The 15,878-nt window shown below is 40.3% G+C and overlaps 1 protein-coding gene across 7 annotated transcripts in view; it reads left to right on the plus strand.

The window, feature by feature from the left end:
- LOC141759719 (NACHT, LRR and PYD domains-containing protein 12-like) overlaps positions 1-15,878 on the plus strand; it is a 53,412-nt gene that overhangs the window by 25,760 nt on the left and 11,774 nt on the right. For 6 of the 7 annotated variants that reach the window (XR_012592179.1, XM_074622027.1, XM_074622026.1 and 3 more), the window contains exons 3-6: positions 1,989-2,068; positions 3,414-5,259; positions 7,332-7,508; positions 13,828-14,004. Coding sequence is in view for 6 of the 7 variants with exons in the window: in XM_074622027.1 (XP_074478128.1) it covers positions 1,989-2,068; positions 3,414-5,259; positions 7,332-7,508; positions 13,828-14,004 (2,280 nt within the window). In the remaining variant the exon portion in view is untranslated. The remainder of the gene's footprint in view (positions 1-1,988; positions 2,069-3,413; positions 5,260-7,331; positions 7,509-13,827; positions 14,005-15,878) is intronic. The other variant, XM_074622024.1, reaches the window with a different exon arrangement.

Below are 15,878 nucleotides of genomic sequence, written 5' to 3' on the forward strand. Positions count from 1 at the left end.
GTATATTCCTGATGCAGAACTATTAGTGCAGATACTCTTTCAACCTAAGATGGATCAAACACAAACACACAAACTACTGATTGTATTTCTGTAACAAAACACCTGAAAACCTCCATTTCACAATTTAGCATCAATTTAAATCATGTTTTCATTCAGATCCACTGCAACAGGAAATAAATAGGGACACATCTGGAATTTTTACGTTAACAACTGTGAAATGGTCTAAAGATCTGTGATTATTCAAAATCTGGAAGAATGTGCTTCAAATGTGTAATTCAGTTTCTCATATTTGTCCTCAAAATATTTAGTTGGTTTGACTCCTCCTAGAATCAGCTGTTATGACCTACTGGGTGTCATCTTGAATCAGTGCACATCATAATTGTGCAACATGTGGTGGAAAAGCATCGGTAGAAAATATTTGCTCACCTTGATTATATGTGTTGACGGTTTGAGTTTGTTCTTTCACTACATATGTAAAATATGGTGAAGGAAAAATCTGCTCAAAGGTCCACTTACTAATGATCCAGAGCTTTCAGTTGAAAGCTTTGGATCATTATTATGTGGACCTTTGAGCTTAGATTCTCTGCACCACATATTGTTTCTGAAGGTCAAGAACAAACATCTCTGGTGTAAAACTGCTGGTGTAAAATCTGCTGACATGAAACGGTCAAATGTAGATTTATACCACTTCTGTTTCTTAGAATATTTTAATTCATGCCTTCATTTGATAGTTGCCAGTAGAAAGTGGCAGAAAACATATTGCCATTAAAAAAGGAACACCAAGGAACACCAGTGTTACATGTTGTGTGCCTTAGACTGCTGGTCTACCTCAATATTTAGACCACTTCTAACCTCAGTTCAAACCTAACTAACTCAAGCTAAACTGCCCAAAGTGACTGTGAATCAATAAAGGACATAATCAGCTCTCTTTAATGGAGGACATTTACTGTGAAGTAGCTGCAGAAAGTTTGTATTACAGGGGAACAACGGACATTTTTAAAACATTGATATAATTCTGGAGGCTATATATCATGATGGAAAAAATACTGCAACTTGCTCATGTACGCACATATTGCAAGGGAGCACCGGGAAACCACAAGGTGGCAGCATCAACACAGTAAACAGTAACTGCCTGTCAGTGGTGATATGGAGTATAGAATTTCCACAACATTTGCAATATAAATAAACATGCTGTTATTTTCAGAATTTATTTTGTGTTAACAATAAACACTTATAAAACAGGGAAACTGTGTCAGACCTCTCTGACTTCTTTCGTCTTCCAGTAGTTATAGTTTATGCAAGTGTTGTCCATTGAAACGGAGAGATCATGACAGGATTTCAGCGCATGTTCTGATGGTTATCCTGCGGCTAGTGACTATGCTAGCAACAGGCACGGCATATTGGTAGCTCACTAGTTAGTGAGTAAAATAACGTTAACGTTTGACCACGTATAGCACAGATGGGAATAGTCCAAGATACCTTACTGGTGTACTGTTTTCTGTCATGATCTCTCCGTTCCAGTGGACAACACTTGCATAAACTATAACTACTGGAAAACTAAAGAAGTCAGAGAGGTCTGACACAGTTTCCCTGTTTACCAGGACGCCCTCTCAATATGTGCATACATGAGCAAGTTGTAGTTTGTTTATATAGTTATATAGTTTATATAGTTATTTTGCCTCCAAAATAATATCAATGTTTTAAAAATGGCCGTTGTTCCTCTTTAATAAACAAACTTCAGTCAGATCACTAAATGTTCAATAAGACAGTCAGACAGGAAAAACAGCTAATTCTTGTTTATTAAAGCAGTAGAGTTAAAATAAAGGAACATTTTCATCACAGACTGAATGCTGAATTCAAACAGAAAAGTAACAACACTTTAGCTCTTCTCTGTGACCATCTGAGCTTCTAGACATAATCAGCCAAGTCTTGATATTTTTCACCAACAATCAACAAATGATTTTAGTAATAAAGTAATGTCTCCACAGAGAGAAGACGGAGGAGCTGATGTCCAGATCCAGAACAAGACCTGGACCTCAGACAGCCAGTCAGACCAGCACTGTACAAAGTAAGACTGTAGATCGGTCTGATGATGTCTTCATGTCTGGAAACGGGACTTGTTGTTTTAATACACTGACAATTGTTGTGACAACCATTTAAGATCTGCTCCACCATACATATCTGCTCTGCATCACTTCCTTACTGAATCTGAACCCAAAAGAAATAATTATATATTTTGATGTTTTGTTGTTATGATAGCACTCAGTCTTTGCATTAACAATCAGAATGCTGTTTGTTTTCCATCTGCATAGATGAAGATGGAGAACTATTAAACTGTGTGTAAAGCAACAACATCACTGTTCTATCACAGACAGACAGTCACACTGACTAACAGCCAGACAGCAGCCTGAGACACAACAAGAGCCACAGACTTTGAACAACAGCCCACATTAGCTTTCCTGCTGAAGTCTCCTTCTCTAACTTACAAACACATGTCTGGTCCTGCCGAGCGACACGTTGAACAAGCGACCAAACAAACACCCACTGATGAAAGCTGCACTGCTAACATCAGTTTTCAGGCTACAGGAGAGTGATAATTAGCTAGTCAGTTGCATCACATTAAACATCTTAAAACATGTTATTATATAATATCTAATATCAGCATTGGTTAGTTTAGATGTTTAACAGGGTCCTGTCACTTCAGTTCATCTGCTAACAGAACACTGTCTGCACTCAGCTGGTAAGTTTCAGATTTCAGCTCATTTGTTTACTTTGTCTTTTGCTGTTTTCTGTTCTGCGTAGTGCCAAGTCATGAATACATGCACTTCTACTGCAGGACAAACTGAGCTGAGCTGTATTTACATCACAGGTTAATTTATTTACTGCTGAAAACTCAACATTTCCTTCTGCTTCACATAATAGTCCTCCACCAGCGGGTTTTTTTTATTTTGAAGCAGCTATAGGAAACGCAGTGTATTGGTCAACGAGATTCACGGTTCTCTGTTAGAGGTGCTATTCAGTAATTACATGTCTACACAACAACACATGAACATATCATGCATTATTCGATGAGGTTTAAATATTACAGGGAGGTAGGAACAGCCACAGTGAGCTGTTTAGATGAAGAGCTGCTGGCGAGCAGCTGAGGCTCCGCCTCCTCTGCTGTCAATCAAACATGTACAACAACACACAGTCAGAGGCTGAGAGGAAAAGGAGCATTTCTGATGTTTCTCTTTACAAATATAAACTATTAACAATAAATGTAAAAATCACATTGACGTTAGTTTTGACTTCAAGAAGGGATGATGACTTTATAACCTCTACTTCTTTATATGTTCTTATATTGATTATTTTCATATTGGCAATTAAAATAAGTTTCTGTGTTTTGTCTCAAACTTGTCTCTCTCTTTCAGCAGATAACGTTCTGCAGGAGTTTGTAGATGAACATAAGATCAGTCTGAGGAAGAGATGTGAACGTGTGACTGAAGGAAATGATGAAACAGGAAGTGGAACCCTCCTCAACAGGATCTACACTGAGCTCTACATCACAGAGGGACAGAGTGAAGAGGTTAATACCCAACACGAGGTGAGGCAGCTTGAGACAGCTTCCAAGAAGAAGACCCTCCATGACACCCCAATCAAGTGCAAGGACATCTTTAAAGCCTTACCTGACCAACAGGGACACATCAGAGTTGTTCTGACGAACGGCGTCGCTGGCGTTGGAAAAACCTTCTCAGTGCAGAAGTTCACTCTGGACTGGGCAGAGGGCTTGGAAAACCAAGATGTCAGTCTGGTGATTCTGCTTTCGTTCAGGGAGCTGAACTTGATCAGAGATGAGCAGTACAATCTTCTCAGGCTGCTCCATGTTTTCCATCCAACATTACAGAAGGTCACAGCAGAGAAGCTCGCTATCTGTAAAGTTCTGTTCATCTTTGACGGCCTGGATGAAAGCAGACTTTCACTGGATTTCAAGAACAACGAGGTTGTGTCTGATGTCACCCAGAAGTCATCAGTCAACATGCTGTTGACAAACCTCATCCAGGGGAATCTGCTTCCCTCAGCTCTCGTCTGGATAACTTCCCGACCTGCAGCAGCCAATCAGATCCCTCCTGCATGTGTTGACAGGGTAACAGAAGTCCGAGGCTTCACTGACGCCCAGAAGGAGGAGTACTTCAGGAGGAGAGTCAGTGATGAAGAGCAGTCCAGCAGAATCATCTCACACATCAAGACATCCAGGAGCCTCCACATCATGTGTCTAATCCCAGTCTTCTGCTGGATCACCGCTACAGTTCTGGACCACATGTTGACTACAGACCAGAGAGGAGAGCTGCCCAAGACCCTGACTGACATGTACTCACACTTCCTGTTGGTTCAGACGAAGAGGAAGAAGCAGAAGTACAGTGAGGGACGTGAGACGAGTCCACAGGAGCTGACGGAGGCTGACAGGGAAGTTCTTCTGAAGCTGGGGAGGCTGGCGTTTGAACATCTGGAGAAAGGAAACATTATGTTCTACCAAGAAGACCTGGAGCGGTGTAGTCTGGATGTCACAGAGGCCTCGGTGTACTCAGGAGTTTGTACAGAGATCTTCAAAAGAGAGTGTGTGATCTTCCAGAAAACAGTCTACTGCTTTGTTCACCTGAGCATTCAGGAGTTTCTGGCTGCAGTCTACATGTTCCACTGTTACACAAACAGCAACACAGAGGTACTGGAGGACTTCCTTGGAAAACAATATGTTCATTCAACCCTTGATGATGATGAGGGTGATGACAGCGACAATGACCATTATTCATCTCTGGATGTCTTCCTGAGGAGAGCCATGGAGAAATCCCTTGAAAGTAAAAATGGCCACCTGGACCTGTTTGTTCGCTTCCTTCATGGCCTCTCTCTGGAGTCCAACCAGAAGCTCTTAGGAGGTCTGCTGGGTCAGACAGACAACAGTCCAGAAATTATCCAGAGAGTCATCAACAACCTGAAAGAGATGAACATGTATGATACCGAAACCTCTCCTGACAGAAGCATCAACATCTTTCATTGTCTGACGGAGATGAACGACCACTCGGTACATCAGGAGATCCAAGAGTTCCTGAAGTCAGAGAACAGATCAGAGAAGAAACTCTCTGTGATCCACTGCTCAGCTCTGGCCTACATGCTGCAGATGTCAGAGGAGGTTCTGGATGAGTTGAACCTGGAGAAGTTCAACACAACAGATGAGGGACGACAGAGACTGATTCCAGCTGTGAGGAACTGCAGAAAAGCTAAGTAAGTCCAGATGTGATTAACTTTATAAATCAGTGTGGATTAGTAGTTTAGTTCTTCAAATATACACACTATAGAATTATTCCTAAAATATAATATTATTATAAGTGTTCTACGTGTTTATTACATAAATATGTCAGTTGTCGAGTCAATTTCTCTTTTCTGATTCTTCTAATTTAATCCAGACAGTGTGGCGTCCGTTCAGAGCATTTCTGTTCTGAAATACACTCTGTTTCACAGGAAGAAACAGACCCCGGTAGCTGTTACTCACAGTCAGAAATAGCGGTGAAATACACTTAGCAGAGGTTATTTCCAAATCGGTGTATTAGTTGCTTGCTTTGACATAACCACCGCGGTTGTAAAGTAGAGCATGGAATTAATTATCGGAGTTTTTTTCCTCGAGGTAACGTTATTAGTGTTTTTTGTTCGTATCAAGTCTGACACCGGGAAAATACCGTCTTACTCACGGGGAAAAAACACACATAGATCATAGCTTACTCACGATCACACCGGTAAAATACAATAGAAGAGTTTGGTTTGTAAAGTGAACTGCAGTCAATGAGCCGCGGTCTGCCCGCTGTGGACGACATGTGGACGACACGCTGGACTCAGTCTGCAGAGCTCTGAAGCCCCGCCCACGCTGCTGCACAGAGCGCCGGTCGCTCGTTTATTAAGTTTAATAATATTGAACATGTTGCACGTCCAAATTGCACCAAATTTGGCAATGGGTCCCCAGCAATACACCCACCAAGTGTGAAGTCGATTGGATGAGCTGTTCTCAAGATATGCGAAAAACACACAGACAGACACACAGAGATTCCTTGTTTTATAGTTAGATAAACAAACTATCACAGACCCTGGATGTATTATTGACGAGCCCTCGGTGCAGCTCTACTTCTTGGTCCTCTCATGTTGGACTGAGGACAGACTGGACGTTACAGTGACTCACTATCGCCTCTCGAGGTACAAGTAGGCTATTATTACAAGAAAGTCAGGGCCGGACATTGCTGGTTGGCATTAGATATCTCTGCAGCACAATACATTGATGTATTTGGCATAATGTCAAAACTGTTACTTTTTCACATTCTTTTGATAATGCTAATTTTTTTTATGTTTTAAACTAGAATTCTGGCCAGATCTTACTTGTTGAACCTGGACCAAAACAATTTTTTTGTGTCTTTGAAACACTTTGTAAAGTTGTTTTTGAAAAGTGCTGTATAGATGGATTTTTCTTATTAATATTGTTGTTCTTCTTCTTCTTCTTCTTATTATTATTATTGATTGAGTATGTAACTTAAGCTGTAGCAGCCACTGTGGCCACAACTGACAAATATGGGGTAATGTTGAATGCTATGCTAACAGTGATTTGGTAGCACAAGTGGAGAATATTCATCAAGTCAGTGAACTGATTAAGTAATGACAGTTGCACAACAACATCAATCTAAGTTTTAACATTAGCATTAATTGTGTTTGTGAGCTTAATACGTTTGATGCTCAGAAAAGAGTGTTAATGATAAAATGTCATGCAGCCATTAAAATACCTAGTTATATGAATGCTTAATTATGTATAGGCCTAATATTATTACGCGATTTGTTTTATTTCTCTACCGTTTGGCAGCAGTCACTGAATTTTCCCATTTATGGATGTGAACCTGACAGCAGCAGGTAGCTAGCAAAGAGAGGTCAACTTTCTCAACTGTATTATTATTACTTATTCACTGAGTTTTAAAAATGCTTTTCTAATCAAGAAAGCCTCATGCTAACTTTGTGGAGACAGACCTGGGATCAGGTCACACTGACAGACTGGACATTATGGAAGCCTCAGTGTAACTACTCTCTCTTTATCCGCAAGATTAAAGAAAAACAAAGATTAAAAGTCTGCAGGTTTGAGAGAGAGTGATGAGAATTACTGTTTTATGTCAAACAGTGAGATAAGATTAGCTAAACCACTGATGTGAGGAGTAAATGTTAATCAAAGAAGGTTATATCAAACTGTTTAGTCATCAAATGCATTAAGTAAATATAAACTGTCCTCTTTCATAATAACATATTTTGTATTTTTTATGTCATGACAGACTTGTACTCTGTGGACTCTCAGATACTCACTGTGAAGTTGTGGCCTCAGCTCTGAAGTCCAACCCCTCCCATCTGAGAGAGCTGGACCTGAGTCTAAACAGAGACCTACAGGATTCAGGAGTGAGGCTGCTTTCTGCTGGACTGGAGAGTCCAAACTGTAGACTGGAGTCTCTGAGGTCAGTTCACTGACTGTAGCTTATGTAGTTTGTACACACACTCTCTACACCCTGGCTCTGCTCCAGATGGCTCTAGAGAGGGACATTCACGTTTTCACGTCGGCCATCGTAGCTCTCCAACACGCTTGGCACACAGGAGAGGCTTCAATTGGTTGCAATCTCCTCACCTCATCGCTAGATACCGCCAGATCCTACACACTGGACCTTTAAACACAGACCTTATTTCAGGCATCTAACTAAAAACCCATTCAAAAAACCCATTGACCTCCAGACGAGGGAACAGGAAGTGCTAAAATGCTAACTCATTTCTGGGTTTTAGGACTCATTCCTGTAGCACTCTATTTGAACATGCTAAAGGTGCAGCACTCTTCAACAAACACGTATTGCACCCACTTAAAGGCACATAAATGATGATTAAGAACGACACCATCAAATTAGAGGTTTCTATGGGTCTAAGTTATTCCCACGTTCTATTTGACAGCAGATCTAACTGTGCTCTGTTTTCATGTCAGCATTGTCTAATTATTTGAAGTCGCAGACATTTAGATTGCATCAAAAACCAAATAAATATTCTGCATCAGAAACATCTTGCAGGTTCATATTTTTTTCAAGTCTATCTGAATACAATACTCACATGTTCATATCTACATTCAAAGAGTTATTAATGTCTGTCATCATTCCTTCTGTCTGTGAAGCAATCCCTGTTTAACCTGAGTGTCACGAGATGAGGACTAAATCCACCGTCTTGTTCTGTGTAAAATTACCTGTAAAGTTGATCTTAAACTGATCGGAGGGTTCAGCAGTCCAAGTTAGATGTACAGATGTTGCGCGTTTCATTTAACAGGATTTCCGCGGCGGTAACGATGCCTCGCGGTTGCAGAAAGGGAGGGGGGACTTTAATTCTCTTCTGTTATTTCCTGCACTAGCTGCAGTGTGCACCAACCACCACCAGGTGGCACATGTGAACAGTCTAGACTGCAACAGCTGTGAGAGAAGTTGAACGCTGAATTTCTGCTCCTCATACAATAGAGGGAGCGTGCAAGTATGGACTGAAGTGTAGATGTGATGAAAAACTTTCTTTGATCATGAAGCTCATTGTTACTGCACAGTTCTCTGGTTTATCAGTTTAGTGTATGAACTACACTGCAGAGCACAGCTCCAGCGCTGGTTGAATACGCATCAGCAGGTCGGGTCCGCGTTCAATACGTCCGATGTATGAAATGTGTCTATCCTCACTGCCAGTGGCGGCCGGCCAATAGAGGGCCACGGGGCCTGGCCCCACCCACCTTGAGCCACCAAAAAAAAAAAAAAAAAAAAAAAAAAAATTATAAAATTATTAATTCTAAAAATTCTAAAAATTCTAAAAATTGTCAATATGTGTGTTTTTGACCTATGGAATATACCCGTAATATTTGTAAAATAGGATAACTGCGCCAAATATCTGCTTTCCTCCTTGAACTCTCTGCTAGTGCACCTCTCAGCTGCTCTGCTGCACGTGCACTTTCTGGGGCCAAATGGATTTGGCCTAAGGAAGGCGGGTCTAATAAGCAGTACAGCCAATCACTGATTAAAGATATATGATTACAAGCATGAATGACATACAATTCATCCAATCAGCGCCGTAAAAAAGACTTCCGGGAGGGCCAAACTGATTTGGCCCATGGTGTGCGCGCGCACGTTCACGTGTGTCTCTCTCTGTTCTCGTCAGGGCTCATGTCAGTTCTCGCGTGATCTTGTCTTCTCATCTCTCGCTTCTCTCCACTTCTCTTCTCTCACAGCCCATTTCCTTTATAAATGATCTGTCGTATGTTATATTAACATACTGAATTGTATGAATAAGATGTCCTTATGTCAGTGTTGGAATAAATGATAAAAATGTAACTGCAAAGTAGTAATGCGTTTTTGATACCTTTTTTTGCATTGAATCGTACTAGGATGTTTGTTGAAATTGATTGGCCCTACCCAAAAAAAAAATCCACCAGCCGCCACTGCTCACTGCGCTGCATTTTTATAAACAGAAGATAATCTGGTCATGGGTCACATCTCTCGGCTGTGTCCCGGCACCGTCTCCTTCTCTCCTCCTCTTCTTCTTCCTCATAGCACTGAACATCCAACTACTATTTTCCGTTTATGATTTTTTTTTGTTGCTGTGACAGGAAAACGGTACCAGCGGAAACACTGGGTGTTTGTGTTACTCTTACTGTGTATATTTCTGTGACATTCAGTGGTGTATTATTATAATTAACAATAAGCGTAAATATAACTTACAAGCAAAGTTTCCCAGGGCTCAAACAGAGGAGCGAAAGGATAAAGTAGCCGGAACTGCAAGCTGGCCACACGTAACGTAACAACTGAAGTGTTTCGTGATTAGCGTCTCTGAACTATGGCCTGGCTGAGTCACATGACTAAAACAACCAATGAAAACAATTGCCGGCGGTAAACAACAGAATAATGGATGACCACTAGAGGGAGACAAATACCGCAAAATAGATGCAAAGGTCTTAGAGAACATGAAAATAATAATAATAATAATAATAATAATAATAATAATAATAATAATAATAATAATAATAATAATAATGTAACCAATCCAAACGTCAATCTTTAGGAGTTGAATGAAAATAGGAGTATTTGTGATGATTTAAAGATAAAACACAGAGATGTTTTTAAAAGGTACTGTATTGTGTTTATTTTACACCAGCTGAAACAAACAGATAATAATATCCTTAATATTACTTTACGGACATTTTGAAAGCCCTTTCCTCGGATCCCCACGCAGTCAGTCAGTAAGACAAACAGATCTCAGTCGGATATTCACCTGCTAGAAAAAGGGTTTTATTTTTTATCTCCTGGAAGGTTGTGTCGGAGTAAAAAACACCACCGCCTTTGTGTCTTTACACATGGAGCATCCCGTTGTGCGCCTGGTAAGCCTAATTAATAAATCCAAAGGAAAGAATAGAACGACAGTAAGATTAACGAATAAAAAATGGGAAATGTAATTTAATATCACATTTAATATAAGATTTTCAAACCGACTGATAGACATTAGTCTCAAACATTCAAATTAACCATATTACAGAGGCCTAATTCAAATACACTATACTTTTGTGTACGTGGGGTCGCTTTTGATCTGCTTCGTGGAGCCATGCATACAGTATACCGTAAACTTGGGGACACATCAGAAGCTTTAGATACCGCAAGCTTTTAATGACTTCTAAAAATATAAAAACACTCTGAGCAAAGGTGAAGATACCGTTTACAATGCTTCCTTCCTTCCAATCCTTCCACAGCGGAGAAACAGTTGACAGATGTCAGGAACAATTTTAGTGAAAGCCAGCAAGTGAATATCAGCTTGAACAAAAAAAAGTCTTGCGAGATTTTTTCACTACAACATAACTAGACTCCAATATCTCATAATTTGGCTTAAGCTTTCAGCAAAGTTACAGAAATACAGACAGCGCCACTCTGCCATTGCTGACCCAAGCCCCCAGGAAGTGCGCCGGTCGACAATCCCGACTTTCGTAGTGGCCAAACGGTGGTACTGCAACTTTCGTGTCCGTCACGTGATGCCGTTGGGCCTAAAAATACTTTTTCCCATAGACTTACATTGGGAAATAGATGTCTGTAACTCAGCAGATAATTTTTTTTGAGGTGAATAAACTTCCCAGTACGAACACTCTAATAGTCCTTATTTAAAAAATTATGTTTTTAAAGTTTTAAAATGCACTAATAGCTGAATCCAGAGTTATTTCCCTTCCTCCGTTCATGTGAGTGAGACCCAGACCGTGACGTTGGGACCCCGTGACCCCGTGACCCCGTGACCCCGTGACCGAGTCATGTGACCGAGCAGACACTACTGCGCATGTCCCACTTGCCCATGGTCCGCAAAGATCCGGATACTTTTCCAGACGAAAGTCGAGCCATTTAGGCTTCATGCGCAAATGAGCAACTCTCATAGGAATGACCGGGGCCCCGCCTCCAACGCTGTATCCAGTTCTTTTAATACAATCATGTGCTGACCACATTGTGGTCAAAGGGGGTACTGTATACAGTACCATAAAATCCTGTAATCAAGATTCAAGCTCTCTGCTGCCATCTCGCGTCTACAAAGAACTACATCACTTTACTGTAATGTAGCCTTTAAAACCAGGAAAAGATGACACTTATACCATATTACGATATCACTAGGGCTGTCAATCAATTAAAATATTTAATAACGATTAATCACACATTTTCTATCTGTTCAAAATGTACCTTAAAGGGAGATTTGTTAAGTATTCAATATTCTTATCAACGTGGGAGTGGACAAATATGCTGCTTTATGCAAATGCATGTATATATTTATTATTGGAAATCAATTAAAAACACAGAACAATGACAGATATTGTCCAGAAAACCCTCACAGGTACTGCATTTAGCATAAAACAATATGCTCAAATCATAACTTGACAAACTGCAGCCCAACAGGCAACAACAGCTGTCAGTGTGTCAGTGTGCTGACTTGACTATGACTCGCCCCAAACTGCATGTATTTATCATAAAGTGGGCATGTCTGTAAAGGGGAGACTCGTGGGTACCCATAGAACTCATTTTCATTCACATATCTTGAGGTCAGAGGTCAAGGGACCACTTTGAAGATGGACATGAACGTTTTTCCTCGCCAAAATTTAGTGTAAGTTTGGAGCGTTATTTAACCTCCTTCATGACAAGCTAGTATGACATGGTTAGTGCCGATGGATTCATCAGGTTTTGTAGTTTCATATGATACCATCTTCATCATCATCTTCACTCTAGCTTTAAAACTGAGCCCACTACAACGTCCGGAAGATCGATTGCGTTAATGTGTAAAAGAAATTAGTGGCGTTAAAACGATTAACTTTGACAGCCTTAGATGTTATGATATCAAAAATCAAAGAGGATATCTCGTCTCATATCACGATATCGATATAATATGGATATATTACCCAGCCTTAGTATGTATCAAGTCAGTATGTTGTGTTTAACAGTTTCCTTGCTGAGCTGCAGGAGGATTAGTTACTCAGAGAGGGAAGTTGGTACTAAACAGTTACCTTGGTAAACACTCACTTGATTTGTCGGACTAAGACTGCTGAATCTTCATATTAGTTTCAGTTGAACTTATGAAGTCATTTTTTACAGTGTAGTTGTGTTATGAAGGGACCACTTCACAGGAGGAATGATTACTGCCACCAATAACAAAATAATAAATAATGTGGCTGTTGTTTACATACACACTTGAACAAATGTGGACCTTTCCTGTAAATGACATAAACCTGCTAAGCTACCAAATACAGTGAGAAGAAGGCCATGTAATAAATTATTATTATTTTTATTTTCCTTTATTTAACCAGCTTAGTCCCTTTGAGATCAAAGATCTCTTTTACAAGGGAGAACTGGCCAAGATAGCAGCAAGACAGTTACAGTCAAAGTAACAGACAACACATAAATTAACAACATTAAAACTTGCTCATACAAAACACTTGCACACAGACAACCTGGACTGCAGCGATTTCACCAGAGCCTTAAACTCATTCAAGGTAACTAAGTTTTGAAGTTGAAGATCAGATTGTATATTATTCCAAGCAGTAGGTGCCGAGAACCTAAAAGCTTTCTTTCCTAATTCATCGGTACTTTGGGAACAACAAATTGCAAAATGTCCATAGAACAAAGATTATGACTTCCAGTTTTCCTTTTTAAAAGTGAAAACAAGTAAGAAGGAACTAAACCCATAATGCTTTTGTAGATAAACACATACCAATGACTACATACGAGTACATAAGGATGACCAATTCACTTTAGAGTAGAGTACACAATGGTGAGTCAAAGAATGACAGTTTGTAATGAATCTCAGTGACCCGTGATACTCGCTATCCAGCATGCGAAGACAGTGAGCAGAAGCATTCATATACAACACAATTCCATAGGCAATAACAGGCAAAAAGGTCATTTCCGCCTGTTTCTGTTTCACACGAAAAGTGTGAAACAGAAATGAAGTAATGAAGTCCAACAAGTCTGATTTAATATTGATCCTCTAATTCCAGACTTGACAGAGATCAGCAGCATGTTATTGATGTGTGTTGACATGAATAGGTGTATGAATGTTGTGGTGACATTTGGATGATGTCTGTAGAAGGCTGACATTATGATGATCCACATAACACAATGACAAAGTCACTCTACTCATTTTAGGGAAAAGATCATTGATCAGGACATGGTAAGGTTGAGCTACACATTTAAAACCTGAACATATCTAATTGGTTTATTAAGTGATTTTTATCTTCATCATTTATTTTTTATTCAGATTGAGTGACTGCAGGTTGTCAGAGATCAGCTGTGTTTCTCTGGCCTCGGCTCTGAAGTCCAATCCCTCCCATCTGAGAGAGCTGGATCTTAGTGGAAACTACAGGCTGCCTGATTCAGGAGTGAAGCTCTTGTGTGGTTTTCTGGAGAGTCCACACTGTAGACTGAAGACTCTGAGGTCAGTTCATTGACTCTTTGTTACTATTATACATCTTTATGTTTAATTAACAATTGAACCTGATTTATGTACAAACACAACTTACATCCATAAAGTTGTTAATGTCCTTTCCTTCATATTTTCAGGTTTCTTGAACTAGTCTGCAGTCTAAAAGTCAAAAGACTTGTGTCTCTTAAAGAAAGTGTAGAAAAAGTCCACTGTTAGTTGTTAAAGTAAATGAATGTTTATCATTGTTGGTAAATGGTCACATCTGGATACAGAAGATCCTCTGAACTAATATTCAGGGTTCCTACGCAGTATGGAGAAGTGTGGAATTTGATTTTAGTCATTTCCACGTCTGGATTAGTTTGGAAGAAAAGAAAGAGAATGAAAACACATTTCTGTTTCCAGACTGTTGCTACTACTCTGTTTTCTAAGATATACAATTTTGAATTTCTAAAATAAATAGATCATACAAGCAGAGTGTTTTTCACGGCGTTTGGAGCAGCCGGTGCAGCCAAAATGTTTACTACTGTGTGAGACAGCGCGGGCTAGAGCGAGCTTGATGTTGTTGAAAGCAACACAGGAAGTAGGCTCTGACTGAACGCACACTCCTACAGAGCTGCCTCTACGCCTGTACGTCACAGCCAGGGCCGGAGCCTCCATAGAGGCCAACTAGGCAACCGCCTAGGGCGGCACTTTGTCAGCCAAATGTGGGCCAACTATTCATCATGAGCAACATAACAATAATTATATAATAATAAAAAGTAACCGGTAACTGCAGGCAGACTGCACAGAGCAGAACGCTGCCTGTCAGACTGGAACAATCTAATACTTTACATATTGAGGGGGGGTACATGCGGCCTCTCCTAATTTGGACTGATCCTCGTTTTGACTGAAATCTGATTGGCTCAGTCATTTACATCATGAACGTGATGAACTGTGACCAGTGTTCCAGCTGGCCGGTCTTGTTTTGATTCAGTGGTGACGTGCTGATACAAACTGAGGAGGTGTCACCCACGATGAAGAGTCTTGAAGGTCTTCATCATCATCATCACATTCTCTTTATACCACTACAACTCTAATAGTGGTAAAATTACTGCCCAAAATGTTTCGTCTCGCACCCTCCGGCTGCTCATATAAGACACCTCTCCGTCTCAAAGTCCTGGGATGGATTTGTGTCCCAGTCTGTCCCTGGTGCTAATAGAGGGGCGGCATCATTGTGATTCACCTCGAGCAGGATGTTTCACAGCGGAACGTTGTTCAGCTTTCTGTGTAGGACTGTAGACTGAACGGCCACATTGAGTAAATGCAAGTTTTCTGAGGGCTGGCTTGATGATCCCAACCACAAAGTCTTGGTTGGTTAACAATTCTAAAGGGGAAAAGAGAGCTGGATGCAAACTTTGAGGAAAATGGAGTGACATCTCAACCATGGGGGGGTGGGAGTGGGGGTGAGGGGGGGCAAGTGATGCTACAGTCACAGCGTCCTCTGAACCCCGAGTCACAAAGTCAAATATGGTTTGAAAAATCTACCGAGAAGTTTGGAAATTTGAGTCTGGAAAAGTCTGGAAATCTTTGAAATGTCAAATGTGTACTAACCCTGAATATCTGTTCTAAATTGATCAAGTTTAGTTTAAGATTAAGTAGAAATATTTCTCTGGTTTCTGTTTGTTTCAACGTGTTTCACAAATAATGTCTGATCATTGATATTGATCCTTCAGAACACACATAGATGAACACAGAGATTAGCAACATGTTATGTTATTGATGTGTGTTGACATGAATAGGTGTATGAATGTTGTGGTGACATATGGATTATGTCTGTAGAAGGCTGACATTATGATGATCCACAATAACACAATGACAAAGTCACTATACTCATTTTAGGGAAAAGA

Source organism: Sebastes fasciatus, chromosome 21, assembly GCF_043250625.1.
Source record: "Sebastes fasciatus isolate fSebFas1 chromosome 21, fSebFas1.pri, whole genome shotgun sequence".
NCBI classification, from domain to species: Eukaryota; Metazoa; Chordata; class Actinopteri; order Perciformes; family Sebastidae; genus Sebastes; species Sebastes fasciatus.